Source organism: Malania oleifera, chromosome 8 (assembly GCF_029873635.1).
Source record: "Malania oleifera isolate guangnan ecotype guangnan chromosome 8, ASM2987363v1, whole genome shotgun sequence".
NCBI lineage: Eukaryota > Viridiplantae > Streptophyta > Magnoliopsida > Santalales > Ximeniaceae > Malania > Malania oleifera.
This window is the reverse complement of record NC_080424.1, coordinates 41,069,565-41,088,476: the sequence shown is the minus strand read 5'-3', so window position 1 is coordinate 41,088,476 and position 18,912 is coordinate 41,069,565. Positions and strand designations below refer to the sequence as shown.

At 39.0% G+C, this 18,912-nt stretch overlaps 2 protein-coding genes across 3 annotated transcripts in view; one reads left to right on the top strand and one right to left on the bottom strand.

Moving 5' to 3' along the window:
• Window positions 1–203: 203 nt before the first annotated feature.
• Window positions 204–8,548, bottom strand: LOC131162898 (uncharacterized). The gene is made up of 2 exons (XM_058119509.1): window positions 7,495–8,548; window positions 204–1,037 (listed from the first exon to the last, which is right to left on the bottom strand). Exons 1-2 carry the CDS (start codon window positions 8,379–8,381, stop codon window positions 533–535), a joined length of 1,392 nt encoding a protein of 463 aa, XP_057975492.1. The 5' UTR covers window positions 8,382–8,548; the 3' UTR covers window positions 204–532.
• A 2,092-nt stretch (window positions 8,549–10,640) lies between these two features.
• Window positions 10,641–18,912, top strand: part of LOC131162897 (uncharacterized methyltransferase At1g78140, chloroplastic) — a 17,759-nt gene continuing 9,487 nt past the window's right edge. The window contains exons 1-6 of one of the 2 annotated variants that reach the window (XM_058119508.1): window positions 10,641–10,690; window positions 10,825–11,028; window positions 17,350–17,453; window positions 17,630–17,770; window positions 18,192–18,273; window positions 18,704–18,897. In XM_058119508.1, coding sequence (XP_057975491.1) covers window positions 10,876–11,028; window positions 17,350–17,453; window positions 17,630–17,770; window positions 18,192–18,273; window positions 18,704–18,897 — 674 coding nt within the window. In that variant the 5' untranslated portion in view covers window positions 10,641–10,690; window positions 10,825–10,875. Of the gene's footprint in view, window positions 10,695–10,824; window positions 11,029–17,349; window positions 17,454–17,629; window positions 17,771–18,191; window positions 18,274–18,703; window positions 18,898–18,912 lie in introns of both variants that reach the window. The other variant, XM_058119507.1, reaches the window with a different exon arrangement.

The following is an 18,912-nucleotide window of genomic DNA, read 5'->3' as shown; positions in this document are numbered from 1 at the left end:
GTTTCTCAGGCCAGGGCCATGACTGTAGTAATAGTCGTTCTACCAAGGAATTTCACCTTTAACAATAACAGCACCTCCACAACTTCTAACGTCCCTGCATATAACCGCCCGAGTCTTGTTGGGCACCAACAGGAATGCCTTAAAAGCTTTACTAATATCCATATGACCATAAGTTTCGTTTGGCCTTCAAGCAAATCAAGCTTGTAACTGAAAAATAAACAATTGAAAAACGGTAATCTTATAAGCTATTTTTGTTCTTGTTGAATCACGCATTACCTATGTATAGAGGTAATTTCCAGTCCAATATCAAAACCACATGGAGATACGAATTCTGTTTTTTTTTTTTTTTTTTTCATTTCAAAGTTAGATGGGCCTGTATAAAATCTTTATCATTCTAATGAACCTAAAGTTCCATGTATGACTAATCTCCAAGCTATTACAAGTTGAGCTACTTCAGTGAAGTGCAGCCTCGTGGAAAATGATCCAGCTTCTCTGCTCTTTAGAATTGCTATTTCACCTAAATTGGAGAATGTCATTGGCTGTGAAGCGGAATCTGCTCATCATTGCCATCAAAATCACCACTGTCATCTTCATATACCATTTCTACAATACTTCTATCCTTGCTATTTGTTTCATCAATTTCAGATAAGTAAAGTTGAGTGTACTCTTTTCCAGCAGGTGTGTCATTAGAGTCTTCTAAATGTTGCATCTCTGATTCTATTAATGCATCCATCTGTGCGCGCTCCCTGTCTCTCGGATAAGTGCAATAAAGGAATGAGTAGATAAAGCAGCAAAGAGCCATTGGAATTCCTATTGCTGTGTACAGAGCCCTAGCTAATGATGCAGCATTCCCTCTATCAGTGGCAATCTCTTCAGACTCACTCGACCCTTCAGGGACTGGTTTATAACCATAAACATGTTGAGCCAGTATTCCAACCACAGGGGGAGCAAAGGACGATAGTATGGACTCAAAAGATCGGTCCAAGGCATAGATACATGTTCGGGATTTCTCAGGGACTATCTCTGCAAAAATTGGACTGCACGCGACATTATGAATATAATTAACTAGCAAACAGTTACAAACTTTCGTAGACTAATTAATTTGAGATAATGTTTGGGAACATGAATTTAGGGTCCTGAATTTGAATTTATGTGAACTGAAAGAGAGTCAATATAATTTCATACAACATTTTCTCCAAAACCCAAGGCCTGAAATCTATGCTCCCGAATGCAGGGTAAGTGAAAATAGGTAACAATTTTGGCCGATTAAAGTGCACGATCTCATCATTTCATGATATAAAGCATTAGGAATTTGAGCACTAGGACAAATTTATGCCATTTTTTTTCAGTATCTGATGAGTCTGCTGTTAGGAAATTGAATGGGTAGGAATAGTATCACACAACTAAAATAAGAAATTAGAAAAGAGGAATTGACACCAAGATTTACGTGGAAAACCCCAAACAAATCGAGAGAAAAACCACGAGTAAGAGTAGAAGGAATCCACTATGAAAAATAATGATACAACTTCTCTCAAATTAGGAGAAACTAGAAACACAAGCTACAACAGAGATACTTTGCAGGAAAGTACTTGATTTCTCTCTCTAAGGTTGAGTTGGAGATGCTTAGGATGGATACCTTCCTTTACCACCACTTCCCTATTTATAGGGGTTTTGTAAGCCTTCTTTCAAAGTCGTCAAATGAATAGTGCAGTCACCTTTGTAGGCTTGTGCAACCACCAAATGAATAGTGCAGCCACCTTTGTAGACTTGTGCAGCCACCAAATGAGTAGTGCAGTCACCTTTGTAGACTTGTGCAACCACCAAATGAATAGTATAACCACCTTTGTAAACTTGTGCAGCCACCATACAAATAGTACAACCACCATATGAATAGTACAACCCCTATGTTGGACTTTAAATGCTAGAAATGATTTTACAATTTAACATTCTCCCACTTAAAGTCATTTTCAAATCCCTTCCTTTTTTTATTTTTTATTTTTTATTTTTTATCCTTTCTAGTCTTGCCAGTTTCATGCCACTTACGTTTCTGTTAAGCCATAAGAAGATCTACACCATATGAACTTGTCAGTGTTGATTGGTTTTGTCATAACATCTGCTAGGTTGTCTTTGGTGTGAATTGCTGGATTCCTTGCAATATGCAAGGCACTCTGACTGTCATAATATAGAGAAATTTTCTCTTAATTGTGCCCGAGTTCTTCCAATAGTCTTTTAATCCATATTGCCTCCTTGCAAGCCTGCATAGCTACCATATATTCAGCTTCAATTGTAGACAATGCCACAACAGTCTGCAACTTTGATACCCAACTTACTGCTCCTCCTGCAAGAGTAAACACATAACCTGTAGTGGATTTTCTTTTGTCAAGATCACCTGCAAAATTTGAATCAACATATCCCCTAACAATAAATTTTGATCCTTCGTAACATAATGCAGCATCTGAGGTCCCTTTAATGTATCTTAGGACCCTCTTCACAGCATTCCAATGCTCTCTACCAAGATTCTCCATGAACCGACTGATCGTACCAACTGCTTGAGCAATATCTGGTCTTGTACAAATCATAGCGTACATTAGGCTTCCCACTGCTAATGCATACGGCACTCGAGACAATTTCGTCCTCTTTGCTTCATTGCTAGGACACATACTTGACGATAATTTATAATTGACAAGAATTGGGGTAGAAATTTGCTTACAATCTTACATGTTGAAGCGTCACAAGACTTTCTTCAAATAATTCTTTTGAGAAAGCCAAATCTTCTTGTCTTTTCTGTCTCGGTTAATTTGCATCCTTAAAATCTTGTTTGCTGGTCCCAAATCCTTCATATCAAACTCCCTAGCCAATTGTGCCTTCAATTCTTGGACTCTTTCTTTGTTGGGGCCTACAACCAACATATCATCCACATACAATAATAAAATAATGAAATCATTATTACCAAACCTCTTGTAGTACGTACAATGGTCTGCACTGAGTCTGTTGTATCTGAGGCGAATTATGAAAGAATCAAATCTCTTGTACCAACATCTTGGCGCTTGCTTTAAGCCGTACAGAGATTTGGTTAACTTGCAAACCAAGTTTTCTTTTCCTTTTTCTTCAAAACCTTCTAGTTTGAGCATGTAAATTTCTTCTTCAAGTTCTCCATGAAGAAAAGCAATTTTCATATCTAACTGCTTTAGATATAAATCAAACACAACATACATAGCCAATATAGTTCTGATAGTAGTAAGTCTAACAACTGGAGAACATATCTCGTTAAAATCAATACCTTCTTTCTGAGCATACTCTTTCACTACCAGTCTTGCACGATATCGTTCCACCTAATCACTACCATCTCGTTTGATCTTGTAGACCCATTTATTTCCAATGGCTTTACGTCCATGTGATAATGGAACAAGCTCCCATGTATTATTTCTGTACAAGGCTTCAATTTCTTCCTGCATTGCTATCATCCATAAAGAAACACTAGTGCTACTAATAGCCTCATGGAAAGTTGATGGCTCTCCATCTTCTATTAGAAGACAATATGCAGTATTGCTTGTCATGACATAATCTGAGTGCCATGATGGTTTCCTTGTTTCACGTACTGAACGTCGAACTTCTGTATCATTGGCCTCATTTGATTCTTGTTCCTCATGCTCTGGTGCGGTTTCAGAATAATCTTTATTTTCTTCTATCTGAACAGTAGTCATTTCCGAAGTGCTGTTGTTTTCTTTATTTTGCATTTCATTTTCTACAAATATCACATCTCTGCTGACTACGACCTTGCGGGCAGTGGGATCCCACAGGCGATACCCCTTGACTCCGTCAGCATAACCCAAGAATATGCATTTCCTAGACTTTGGGTCCAATTTAGTTCTTTCCTGGGCATTATACATTACATATGCAGGACATCCAAATATGTGAAGAGAAGAATATTGGGTTGGCTTACCAATCCATATCTCCATTGGTGTCTTCAAACCAATTGCTGTTGACGGTGATCGATTTATCACATAACAAGCGGTTCTGACTGCTTCAGCCCAGAATGACTTGACTAGACTGCAGTCTTCAACATAGCTCTGGTCCTTTCCAATATGGTTATGTTCATTCGCTCTGCTACGCCATTTTGCTAAGGTGTATGCGCAATAGTGAACTGCCTTTGAATACCCTCTTGCTTGCAAAGTGAAATAAAATTGCCGTCTTTATATTCTCCTCCATTATCTGTCCTTAAGCACTCGATTCTTTTCCCAGATTCAAGTTCTACCTGCGCTTTGAATTCTTTGAACACTAGAAACACATCTGACTTCCTCTTGATTGGATACACCCATAATCTCCTAGAGTAGTCATCAATAAATGATACAAAATAATGCGCTCCTCCTAGGGATGGAACTGGTGATTCCCATACATCAGAATGAATCAAGTCTAGAATGTGTTTGCTTCTGGCAGTAGATCTTTCAAATTTTATTTTATGTTGCTTACTTGTAACACAATGCTCACAGGAAGGTAGACTTACTGATTTGAGTCCGGGAAGAAGATTACGTTCTGAAAGAATCTTCAGACCATGTTCAAACATGTGGCCAAGTTTACGATGCCACATTATCGTTGATTCTTCCTGGGTTGATGCAACTGATGCGTCTCCCTGTTGTATAGTATTTCCCAGCAGTGTGTATAGATTTGCCATGATCTTTTCTGCTTTCATCAATACAAGCACGCCTTTGACAACCTTCAAGATCCCATTTTCAATAAGGGTCTTACAGCTGAGGTCATCTAACTGTCCAAGAGACAGTAAATTTTTCTTCAAGCCCTTCACATGTCGTACCCCTTGAATAGTGCGAATTGTACCGTCGTACATCTTCAGTTTAATATTACCAACTCCAGCGATCTCTAAGGCATGATCATTACCCATGAATACAGATCCGCCTGAAACAGGTTCATAAGAGTGGAACTAGTCTCAGCGAGAGGTCATGAGCCAAGTTGCTCCTGAGTCCATGATCCATACATCAGTAAGTTTCTTACCACCTTTAGAGATCGTTTCCACTTCGCTGTACAAGATTTCGCCATCACTGGAAGTACTCGCAGTGCATCCTTGAGAAGCATTCTCCTTAGGAGCTTTCCCTGCATTCTTCTTCTTATGCCAACAATCCTTCGAGATACCCCCCTTTTGCCACAGTTGTAGCGTTTAAAATTCTTCTTACTCCTTGACTTTGATCTACCATGATTGTGACTCCCACTAGGGCCACGTTCTGTTGATCTTCCTCTCGTCATCGGTAGTGCCTCAACTTGTTGAGAACTAGACGATCTGTCTTCCTTGTTTTTGCGTCTCGATTCCTCTTCCAGAACAGTCGCCGCAACATCATCGAAGACTAGATTATCTGACTGAATATTATTTGTAATGTTGATGATGAGTTGATCATACGAATCTGACAGACTTTAGAGTAGAAGCTCCGCTCGTTCGATTGGCTCAATATTATGGCCTAACGTTGTCAATTGGGAGAACAACGTATTAAGATTGTTGATGTAGTCCATAACCGATGTGGACTCACTCATTCGAAGAGAGTAGAGTCGCCTCTTTAAGAAGATCTTATTGTGAAGTGACTTTACCTCATAGAGCTTTGTCAGCGCATTCCAAATTTCTTTTGCTGACTTCTTCTCTGCAATGCTTGATAACACCGAATCTGCTAATGCTAGATGAAGATTAGCTACAACATTGTCATCCATCTTGCTCCATTTTTCATTAGTTATCCCTGTTGGTCTGTCTCCAATTGCCGCTAAGCAATTGTCCTTTTTCAGGACCGCTTTCATCTTCAATTTTCAAAGGGAGAAATTACCCCCATTGAACTTCTCAATTTTGTACTTTGCTGCCATTGTAATAGATAAGATCTGCTCCTCCACTAAACCGGCTCCCACTTTTTCACTATGATCAATACCGTATGCATGAACAGTATCGTAAATGAATGGAACTGTATACTTGAACAAATCTAGTATGCGTTCACAATACTGTAAAAGTATCTGGTGACACGTGTGAATAGTATCGTGAATAGTAACCCCAACCCAAAGGCTGTAACCCCAGGCTCTGATACCACTGTTAGGAAATTGAATGGGTAGGAACAGTATCACACAGCTAAAATAAGAAATTAGAAAAGAGGAATTGACACCAAGATTTACGTGGAAAACCCCCAAACAAATTGAGGGAAAAACCACGAGTAAGAGTAGAAGGAATCCATTATGAAAAATAATGATACAACTTCTCTCAAATTAGGAGAAACTAGAAACACAAGTTACAACAGAGATACTTTTTAGGAGAGTACCTGATTTCTCTCTCTAAGGTGGAGTTGGAGATGCTTGGGATGGATACCTTCCTTCACCACCACTTCCCTATTTATAGGGGTTTTGTAAGCCTCCTTTCAAAGCCGTCAAATGAATAGTGTAGCCACCTCTGTAGACTTGTGCAACCACCAAATAAATAGTGCAGCCACTTTTGTAAACTTGTGCAACCACCAAATGAATAGTGCAGCCACCTTTGTAGACTTGTGCAACCACCAAATGAATAGTGTAGCCACCTTTGTAGACTTGTGCAGCCACCAAATGAATAGTACAACCCCTATGTTGGACTTTAAATGATAGAAATGACTTTACAATTTAACATCTGCAAGGCTATTTTAGAGATCTGATAAATGACCCATTTGTATTTTATTTTTTTTTAGGATTACCTAATCCTTGGGGTTGCCTCAGTGATGATTTGGTCCAGCATGATAGCCTAGTCTCTTAAATTCCATGGAAGTTTTCTAATTCCTTCATTTGCCTAAGAAATGGCTTTTGCTTCATGGATTCAACCAATGAGTCTTGGGAATTGTCATTCATTTCCACGTATTCCCACATTTGGTTCACATTTTATAATAGGAGATCCCATTACTAAGTGGTAAGTACTCCTGCAGAGCTCTTCAATGCTAACATTACCTTTCCCATTTTACAATGTGGGTATTTGGATTTCCAACTTATATTTTAAAAATCCAAAAATACCCTAACTTATTTATAACCTATTTGAATTGCATATTTATTTGTAGTAGTAGTAGTTACATTATTGAGTTAGCTTTGAACTACATAATAGTTTATAATCTTATTTTAGTTATTGTTTTTTATATTGTATTTTCAATGAGTTGAGTAATTTTTAAGTACATACTTCATGTTATCTATTGATTTTTGTAGTAAAGTACCACTTGTCCAAGCATGGGAATACTGCATAGTGCATACCCATAAATTTAACAAAAATATGCTTCTAAACCAAACATGAGAATCCTTTATTTTCCGAATATTGTAGCCATGACCCTATCAAGATTCTCAAGAATCACACCACCAGAAGGCATCTTAGGTGTCACGAACCAAACACCACATAAATGTCAGTGGAATAACTCTTGGGACTATTCTTATGCAAAGTCATCAAAATTTATTATTATATTAAACTGCAGACTAAAGGAAAACAAGAGTGCAATTGAGAGACTTTACTTGTTTGTAGCAGGACCATTCCAGGAAATGCAAAACCCTGTGATGAACAACACCAACCCGTGCATGGCTGCTGTGGATGGGACATGGGGTAAAAGCAGAAGCAGTAATGCTGCAAGAGGTATGGCTGACCCGGAGCTTATCTGTGCTAGAATTATCCTACCAGAATTTGGGAGATGCTTGGAAAGGAGATCCCCCATCCTACCACCAAACAGTCCCCCTAGCGAAGCAGCAATCACAAAGAGGGCAATGAGGAATGCAGTTTTCTCATGGGAGAAGCCAACAAGTTCTAACCACATGGGCGCAAATGACAAAGCAGACCATGGGAAAGAACCGGTGACACCCTGAGCTACAATAATCTGAAAGGATGAAATCTTCATAACTGACTTGGCCTCCTGGATCAGGTCCTTCACTTCTGACCATATGGGTTTATCTGGAAGTTGACCACTAGCTCCAGTCGCATCATTGGAATAATGTGGATCATTGGCAAAGAGGCGGACTAAAACACCAACTGAGATGCTGAATATTCCAACAAGATGGAAAGCAATTCTCCAACCAGGGATTCCCATGAAAACTATTGGAGCTATCAATACTGAACAGAATCCACCCATGATTGAGCCAAGGTTGCGTGTTAGCTGTGGCCATCCAAAGGCCATACCACGGTTGCTCTCATCAGTTGAGTCAGCTACAAGGGACTGGATTGCTGGTGCAACTATGGAAAGGCCAATCACATTGAGGGCTCTGGACACAGCTACCTGATCAACAAAAGATGGAAGAACTAACGTTACATTTGGTGGACTGAATGGATAGCGTGGGAATAAAATAGAAATTGTATAGGGATATAATAATCTACAAAAAATTTGCACACGCAAAAGTTTTTGGTATTCCATCCAACGTTGAATAGGAAGGAATAAACATTCCCGTGTTGAAATTTAGGACGTCATTTGTCAATTCCATGTTATGGATCGATAAAAGCTATTGCATGGTCATTTTCTTTTATAATGACAACATATGTTCTCTTGTAAATTATTATATACCTATACTAGGAACATTCAATTCCAAATCTATTCTATTTCTTGAATGGTTGAACCGAATGTAACCTATGAACGAAATGATCATAGTGCCAAAAAATTAATCTCTCACAAACATTTATAGCTTCAAATTTTGAATAAAAAGGGCTGGAATTATTCTTAGGTGAATTGAATTAGCTTGCCCTAAAGGCATAAAACATCCTAGATTCCTATGCCTAACTCTTAACTCCTATTTGGAATTGTGAGGCCTTCACATCTTGTCTTATTGGCAAGTTCTTTTACTGTTTGAATTGATCAGAGGGAATTTTGAGAATCAAAATCATGGCATCAGAAATTTAAATAAGTCTAATTTGTGAAATTATTTTATTTGCAATTATTAGTGGTTGTTCGAAATGCTGTCGTCATAAGATTTGAAGTTTTCAATGAACTCTAGATTAACCTTTTAGTAGTTATGGTTCGAGCTAAAAGGAGCCAAAATCCAGCTACATGGAAAAACTGAAAAAAAACTCCCATAGCATTTCTGTCAAGCAAATCTTCTAGTTGAAAAGGAGCATGAACCATGAGATCAGGAGGGCAGATGTTCACTGGTTTGCCAACCAACCTGCTCAGCTCTAACATTCTTGCAACATCCAGCGCAATGTGTTCAATTGGAAGACAGCTGTCTGCAGTCCATGATAGGATCTTTATTAGAAACATACCTTGTGCTTGCCCTAATTGTGAATTGTCATCTCACATACGATATATATACACACACGCCAACCCACCCGTCAAGAGGAAGACCGAAAGTATCCAGAGCCCCAACCTCGCTATTTATTCAATTGCAAGGCAAGAGCCAAAATAAACAGGGATCAGTGCAAGTGTAACATGCGACCAATATAATTTGTAATTTTCTTCTGGTTTCCAGCAGGCAGATCTATTAAATGTTTTCTACACACAGTTAAGAAAATTTAATATTCTCTTGAAGAAGCTCTTGCTTGATGTTGAAGGGAAATAAAAACAATAACACCACAGCCATAAGTTTTGTTATGCAGGGTTTGCTATACGAGTCCTTCCCACCACTCATTTGGTAAGGATCCATGCATACGCATTTGAAAAAGTCTTATGCTAGCTATAAACTACCTAATACAATCCTCCTCCTTTACTGGGCCTGAGACCAGCTGTGTGTGGGGAAATGTTACAACTATGAAACAAACACAGGCGGAGTTAATGCTGAATAGTGTTATTGTGTTTGTGCGACTGTTGGAAGTTAATTTGAAAAGGGTAATACTTAACTAAGGTATTCGTAAACTAAAATTATTGAGAAAATTTTAAAAACTTAATTCACCATTCTCTTGGAATTACACCTTAATTCTTATTAGTGAATCCGCATAGTGGGTTGCTTAAGACAAAGACGTAGGCACGATTGCCGAGCCTTGTAAAAAATCTGGTGTCACTCTCTACCTTAACTCTTACTCATCTAAGCATATTTACTTTGATTTGTATCTGCTGTGAATGCTATGATTATTTTTATTGATTGAAATCCACAGTAGTTACGCATATCATACTGATTTAATATGCTGGGAATTTTATTGTGTTGATTTATCACTTACTCAAATCATAGGCTCATAGCATAAATTATCTTGTGGCTGAGCATATTTTTATTAATATTGTTTTGTTGCGAGTATTGTCAATATTGTGTAGTTGGTTACATATTGAAATCTTTGTTTAAACTTAGTAGTATTTAAGGACGTATAAATTGGCAAAATTATGTGTTAAAAACACTGTTGTTATTCAGAAGTTAGAGCACTTGTAAAATCATAACATTTAAAATTGATTAAACTTTCAAAAATAAATTTTAAAAATACTCAATTCACCTCCCTCTTGTGATCACATCTCGACTACTTTCCATAAGTCGGTTTTTGTTTTGACATATTTTTGTAAATAGTTGATCAAGAATCCTACAATTATATTTTTCTTAATTAAAAAATTAATATTTATGTAAAAAACTCGGTATCCTTATCTTAAAAAGAAAATAAACCTTCACTTATTTTTGGATTTGAAGAGTTTTAAAGACAAAATTTGAATTGCCACGCCCCCCACCAAAAATAAATAAATAAATAAATAATCTAATATTCAATTAGTTGATGGTTCAACCCCTGTAATTTGTGATTGAGGAACGTCACTGACGTGTAGGTATTAGAAAGGCCAAAAAAAGAAAAAAAATTCACATCTCTTTTGGGACAATATATCTTCAAATGAATCAAATGGTTCAATTTTTAAACGAGGATAATTGTATCTGACTTTCTGTTGTTGGCTGATACAGAGACAGAGGGGGCATCTGCGCCAGAAAATCGGAGCTTCAGAGAGAGGGGCTATGGCGACACTCATAAGCAGCTTCATATCAGCGTTCATGGCGGGCCATGCCAACTCCAGGTGGTATTTCTGGAAACCCTCGACGCCTTTTTCTACACGAGTTGTCCGCCCAAATGTTCGAGCGTCTTCGGCAGCCGTCCTCGAAACTAGGCCGGTATTCATCTTTTCCTCCTCGCTCTTCTTGTTAAAATAGGAGCAACTGTTCAAACACTTACATGCCCTCCACTTGGTTCTTGGAAAATTATTTGGAGAACCTTTTTCTTTTTCTTTTTTTCTTGTCTTAACCACGTGCTCTATACCCATTTCAAAATGTGATTGCAATGAAGTTCCACTATTGAGATATTCTGAAAATTTCAGACTCCATCCATTCGGTTGCGGTTTTCAAAACAATCATAATTGTTTTTTTTTTCTTCTTAGATTATTATTCAATTTTACATTTTCATTAGATTCCATGGATGATTGTCACGGTCCGACTATTTTTCACACCATTGTGAAGGGTCTGACTATTTTTCACATCGTTGTGAAGGGCCGTGCGGCGCTAGCTAAAGCACTCTTGTTTAACTAGCCAGCCTATCGTTTATCAACATTCATCCACGAATCACTTTCATTAACATTCATTCAGATAGCAGCGGAAACAGTAATCAATTCATGAGAGCCGTGGCAAGCAAGCAGTAAACATTGAAGCAAATGTAATTCATTAACAAATCCTCTGTTGACATGATGTACTTAGCGAGCGAAGCAAGTAGGTTAAGCACGTTGACAATTGCTAGTGAATTTTACAATGACTGATGAACACTCACCCTCCTCTTAAAGAGGTTTTTATGCAATTATCATCCTCGCACTAGGAAACATCAAAGTGACTAAGGAGTCATACTACCTTATTTGGCTTACAAAGACTATTAGCAGAAAATAACCATACACTAGTATTTACATGATGGAAACCCATCCCAAGCACACGAGATAAGCGGTCACAGGCAAACATAATGCTCTGAACAAACTTAACTCGTGACATTCTCCCCCACTTATGCGGTCGACGTCCTTGTAGACTTTTGGTGGTAGGTACACTTCAAATTTGTCCACGAACAGTTGAATATCTTCCGCAGAAATCCAACTGATTTCTTTGTCACCAAGGCATTTCCACTTCACTAGAAACTTCTGCCGCTTCTTCCTTGAGGATATGAACTTTTTGTCTGCAAGGATCTCTTCAACGTCATATCTGTCAGGTTGCACTATCTTCAACTCTGTTCTGTTGAACTGACTTCTGCTTAGGTCATTGGTGTTGGCGTTGAACGACTTGAGGCAGCTGACATGAAACTGCGGTCTTCTCCCCTTATCTGCCCACTTCTTCATCTGCTCAGAAGCTTTCTCTAGATAGGTTTGGGAAAACTCTGCATTCTGTCTCCCTTCACTGGTGAAGATGTACGCTTTGGGACTCTTTCGTCTGTACGACTCGCCCACTGTGTGAGGTAACAGCAGCAGTTGGCCTATAACAAGCTCAAAAGGGCTCTTGTTGGTTGTTGAGCGCCTTTGGGCGTTGCCACAGAACGGAGCCACATCAATTAGTTGCACGCCATTCTTCTGGTTGTCGTTGACAAAATGGCACAAGTACTCATCTAGCAAATCTCTGAATCTCTTCATCTGTCCGTCTGTCTATCGGTGAGAACTCAAAGAGATGTCAATATGTGACCTGAATATCTTGAAAAATTCTGTCAAGAAGTTGTCAGTGAACATTAAGTTTTGGTCACAAATAATAACTTGGAGAACACCCCAATAGTTCACAACAGTCACAAGGAATAATTGTGTCGTCTCCTCTACCAAACAGTACTTTGGTGCGGTCATGAAAGTACCATACTTCTTCCGCTCCCCTTTGTCTTGTTGGCAAGTGAGACAAGTTTTGGTATAATCAACCACATCATCCCACCTGTGCGGCCAATAATACCTTCCCAGTAGTTTTGTCATTGGAGTCATTCTCCGCGAATACCCCTCAATGAACTTCCTACAGTATCTAGTAAGGCCAAGAAAGGAACGCAACTCCTTCACTGTCGTGGGGATCTTCCGTTCTTGAATCGTCCTTACCTTCTCCATACCCCTCCGGATACGACCTTGTTCAACCACTTGACCAAGGAATTTGTTGCTTCGCCGAGCGAAAGAGAAATACTCCTTCACATCTAGACTGTTTCCCCTCAGCTTGTCAAACACCTTCCGTAGATGCTCTTCATGTTTCCTCTGAAACAACACCGATGCTCCCAACGGTGTTTTGGAAGGGCGAATACATCCCGCTTCCAATTCATCAAGCTGTTTCCTCAACTCTACTATCTCAAGAGGCGCAATCTGACATGGCCCTTTAGTAGGTGGTTTCACTCCTGATAACAACTTGATCTTATGCTCCACAGTTCATTGTCAAGGCAAATTGTGAGGCAACTTATCCGGCAACACCTCCTTGTACTCATCCAACACCGTTTGGATGGTCGTAGGCTCCAGCTCTTGGCCAACTTCTTTGTCTACCACCACCATGGTTAGACGTGTCTGCTCACCCTGACCCAATCCCTCATTGAGTTGTATGGCTGAAAGGTACTTCCCATCGTCTCCTTTCGTTGCAACGACTTGCACCATGCACGAGTGATCTCCTATTAGACACAGGGAACCAATCAAAGGCATCAGCACTGCCCTCATCCCCCTTAGGAACTCCATTCCTAGAATGACTGGAAAGTCATCCAATGGCCCCGCTGTGAAATTCGCATGACCTTCCCACTATCCAAGCTTTACAGCCACTTGCTTGGCTACTCCCAGAGTAGGCTGGGCTACAGAGTTAACTGCTTTCATGCGTCCTGTATCCTTCTCTAAGGATAAGTTGAGTCTCTATGCTTCCAATTGCGAAACAAAATTATAAGTAGCCCTCGTATCCACCATAGCGCGAGTACTCTTCCCATTTATCCTCAAGTCCACAAACATTAACCCTTTTGCTCGTGTAACTTTTGGTGTTTTTTCCTGCTTTTCCAATGCGCTCACCAGCCGCACTGAACCCACCCTCGGGGCATCATCCTTTTCCTCATCGTCTTCCACTGCCTGCTCTGCAATGGAGGCTTATAAAGTATTAAGTGATGCTCTGTGAGGGCACTCAAAAACTCTATGAGGGCCACTACACAAGTAGCACGAAATTTTACTCTTCCCCTTTCCATTGGGTGTGTTGAACACTTGAGACGATGAAACTTTCTTCGAAGTTGATGATTTAGAGTCGGCTCCCCCACTCTTGTGTTTGCCATTCTTGAAAGACTTTCCACTGTTTCCCTCTTTGCCAAACCATTTGGATGAAGCGATCTCATCACCAGCGTAGTTCGTCAAGCATTCTGCAGCAGCTTGTACAGTTGACAAGTCTTGAACCCTTTGCCTATGAAGTTCAATTCTTGCCCATGGTTTCATCCCCTCTAGAAAATAGAACAACTTGTCCTTCTCCAACATATCCCGAATATCCAACATCAAAGTAGAAAATTGTTTTACACATTCCCTGATCGACCCCGTATGCTTGAGATCTCTCAGTTTTCTCCTTGCATGATACTCAACATTCTCAGGAAAGAATTGAGCCTTGAGCTCTCTCTTCAAGTCTGCCCAATTATCAATTACACAGCTTCCATTTTCAATTTCTCTGTATTTGGTACGTCACCACAGTTTGACATCACTAATCAAGTACATGGTTGCAGTATCCACCTTTGCCTGTTATGAGGCTATCCTCACAACGCGAAAGTACTGCTCCACATCAAACAAGAAGTTCTCTAACTCCTTGGCATCTCGGGCACCTCCATACGTCCTGGGTTCTGGCACCTTGATCTTGCTAACTCCCAGAGTGTTAGAGTTCCCCATAGCAAGATCCATCACATTCATCTTTGCATCCAGATCTGCCATCCGGGCCTGCAAAGTTTCCACAGTGTGGTGAAAGTCCTCTGACATTTCACTTGTCAAACTTGCTTGATGCTGCTGTGATCCCATCACTTCATCAACAAGTCCCCTCAGTTGGGCCATCTCGTTGGCCATATTGTTGGTTGTCTCTTCAACCTGTGCTTCCAGTGCACTTATTCTTTCAGCGTTGTTTGGTGCCATGGTCACTTACCAATGCCTCCCAAATCCAACAACGAAGGCAATCGAATTCACGTAGCAATTCAACCTTGGGCTCTCACCAAGTGTCACCGACTTGGCTCTGATACCAAGTGTCACAATCCGACTATTTTTCACAACTGTTGTGAAGGGCTGTGCGGCGCTAGCTAAAACACTCTTGCTTAACTAACCAGCCTATCATTTTCCAACATTCATCCACGAAGCACTTTCATTAACATTCATTCAGATAGCAGCGGAAACAGTAATCAATTCATGAGAGCCGTGGCAAGCAAGCAGTAAACATTGAAGTAAACGTAATTCATTAACAAATCCTCTATTGACATGGTGTACTTAGCAAGGGAGGCAAGTAGGCTAAGCACGTTGACAATTGCTAGTAAGTTTTACAATGACTGATGAATACTCACCCTCCCCTTAAAGAGGTTTTTATGTAATTATCATCCTGGCACTAGGAAACATCAAAGTGATCGAGGAGTTATACTGCCTTATTTCGCTTACAAAGACTCTACTAGTAGAAAATAACCCTACACTAGTATTTACATGATGGAAACTCATCCCAAGCACATGAGATAAGCGGTCACAGGCAAGCATAATGCCCTGAACAAGCTTAGCTCGTGACAATGATGGATTCTTATTTTCCCCCTATGTGTCTATTGAATTATATTATTTTTTGGATAAGGTAAAGATCAGTTAATTAATGATAAGGGAAAAAACATGAGAGCATTCTTTTAGAAAAGCAAGGAGTCGGTACAAGTATTTATAGATATCAATGAGGACTTCCAGTTTTTTGGAATCATGGCATTTTGCTTTTATATCAAGGAATACTTTCTTTGCTGTGACTTTAGGGTGACTCTGGATGTCCTCATATATCAAATTGCTACTTTCGTAATTACTTGTCATTATGAATTTTGGGTTATTACTTTCTCTTATCAAAAAGCTTGGCACATGGTAGTGCCTTTCTAGAGGTAGTTCATGACACTCAAGGATACCTGTATTCCAATATCCACACTTGAGCTGCCTTGATTACCAATTCTTGTTTGCATTCAAAACATATATTGGGATATTTATGCTCTGCTTTAAAATGTGGGATTTGGCGCTAAGATTGTTTAGCTGTTTTTCTTTTCAATTGTTTTTCTGTTGAAGGTTTTTCAAAATAAAGTTTCACAATAGTTTCTAAAGGAAGGGAAGAAGAAGAAAGTAGAGGCACTTTTTCCATATTGGTAAATGTAAAGAAACTTTTGTTGCCCTATATATTTGGGGATACACCACATGTTTTGTCTTTAGACGATAGTAGCATCACATGAGTTCAATCTTATGAAGATGATAGTGTTGTCCATGTACATGTCATGTATCACATGTGCATGTAGCACCATGTGGCCCTTTGATAGTGCACTTTGCACATGGGTTGGGTCATGACTCAGAACTAGCTCCCCCCCAAATAATCAACCCAATAGTTTGATAGGTTGACCAAGAAAGTCTAACGGATTGATCCAAGCCATAGTCTGAAAATACGTGAGTGGGTGTCACAAAGTGGTGTGATCTAGAGCGTTCAAAATAAACAGACATATTGAATGGAGCAGATTTATACCTGCTCAATGAATATAGCCACTTAGAAAAAAAAATTAAATATATATGAATATTGAATAAATAAGGGCAGGACAATATAGAAAATCCTGCAAGCAGAATATTTTTTACCCAGAGTACTGCAAGCAGATTATAGCATGATAAAGTGTGAACACTACAGTTGAAATCTTTCCCCTGTTATTTCTTATTTTATTTTTACATACTCATCTGCAACATTGTCCAATATATGAATAAATCTCTCAGATTCACAATCTTGATTCTATTGCAAGTGTCAAGGGTCCATATGTATTTGTGGAACACAGATGGATGATGGCTCTGTTATACCCTACAAGATATTCTCTTGAACCTGTTGCACACAGATAGTGGTGGGAGCAAAGAAATCCTTAAGGAACGACATTAAAAATGTGCCTCAAAGCCATTTTCCCTATGTCATATCATCTTCTTTACATTGCTGTTACATTTCCTAGATTAGTCAAGACTAGTAAGGTTTGTTGAGCATGACCTTGTCACGAATGTTACAATGACTGACAGACACTAATACATCAGCACTTATGAACATGCACAGTAACACTAAACATACTATTGTAGGTTTTTCCAAACTTCATGTTCTATGTGGAATAACATGAGATATTCTTTTAACCGCACTTGATTGATGGGAGAGCCTGTAGGATTAATGAACAGTTTTTAATGAGATATATTATATAAACCATAATAAGTTATTTGCTTATCATTTTGTCTGGTATGACGATATTTTTTCTCTTGCATGTAAATTGTTCATGTTTAGGAGCCTATTGCAGTTGAAAGAGAGGCCAGCACGAGCAAGAACATTTTGGCTTGTCCCATCTGTTATGACCCGTTGATGTGGAATGGTGATCCAGGCTTATCTGTGTAAGCTATTATGTCAAGGCCTTGCGAGAAGGATGTCTTATTACTTCAACATTTGTTGCACTGTCCTTTTATATATATCATTATCACCCATCTTTGGTCATTCTTGTTTTCTTCTTTTGTGGAGATGAATGCTAATTGTTCTCCTTTGTGTTTGTTACTGGATGATTATGTTACAGAGAACCTGCACCTAGGTCCACTTTAAAATGCAGCACTTGTAAGAAGACTTACTTTGGCAATGAAACATATATTGACCTGACATTAGCTGGTGGGGCCAAGGACTATGCTGAAGCAATGCCTGCTTCCACTGAGATTTTTAGGTACTGGATATTTTGTTGTTTGAATGTTTGATGCCCCTATGAAATCACGTAGGCCTACTGATGGTTGCTGGACCACATATACTGTTTCCAGATTCATAAGTTAATTCAGTAGCTAACATGCTTCTGAGCTGTTTCTATATTTGTAATATACAATACTAAATATCCTATTATTAATACTCTTAGTATGCCTTATTCTATGAATGTATTCTATATTTAAATATACCATTATATGTTTGTCGCTTTTCGTACAAGCAGTCAACCCGGCTTCTCCTTGGTTTCTATGGCATGGACTTGGGTTCAGCCTACACTGACTCTGGATTCATTATTAATGTCACGCACAATAAGCATAATTATCCAATATTTTTCTGCTGATTTGATTTGCATCTTTTTTGTTATGTATGTCAATCACTTGTTGGAACAGGACTAGATTGGTATCATTTCTCTATGAGAGGGGCTGGCGTCAAAATTTTATATTTGGTGGTTTCCCAGGGCCAGAGAAGGAGGTAATGACACAGTTTTCTATTCTCCGTTTGATCTGAAATATAGTTTTGAAAGGTTTTTGTAAATTGGATTTCACTACATGTAATTTATAGACCATACAGTGGTTAGCATTTCTTGATAGCTTATATAATCTTCTGATGAGGGTGTCTTCAGTTACTATGGATTCACAATGGCATTTTTTGATCACTTTTATTTTGGTGAGTTGTCACTTCAGCTAATTAGGATTCAGTGTTGCAGTGCTCTGTGACATAGATGTGTAACATAGTTACAGTATGTTTGGATGATTAATGAAGATTGAATCATCCATTCTATTTTCTGTATTATTTGGAGGAATAATCCTTCTTCTAGTTAAAATCACAGTGAAAAATAGAGTGTTACTTCAAATGGTTGTTGAGCTACTGACCAGTAACTACTTGGTGTTCTTATCTGCAGTTTGAAATGACAAAGAAGTACCTCACACCGATCTTAGGTGGAACAATTATTGATGCCAGTTGCGGGAGTGGTTTGTTTTCGAGACTTTTTGCCAAGAGTGGATTATTTTCTCTTGTTGTTGCTTTGGACTTCTCAGAGAACATGTTGCAGCAGTGTTATGAATTTCTTAAGCAGGATGAAAGCATTCCCAAAGAGTACACAATTAAACT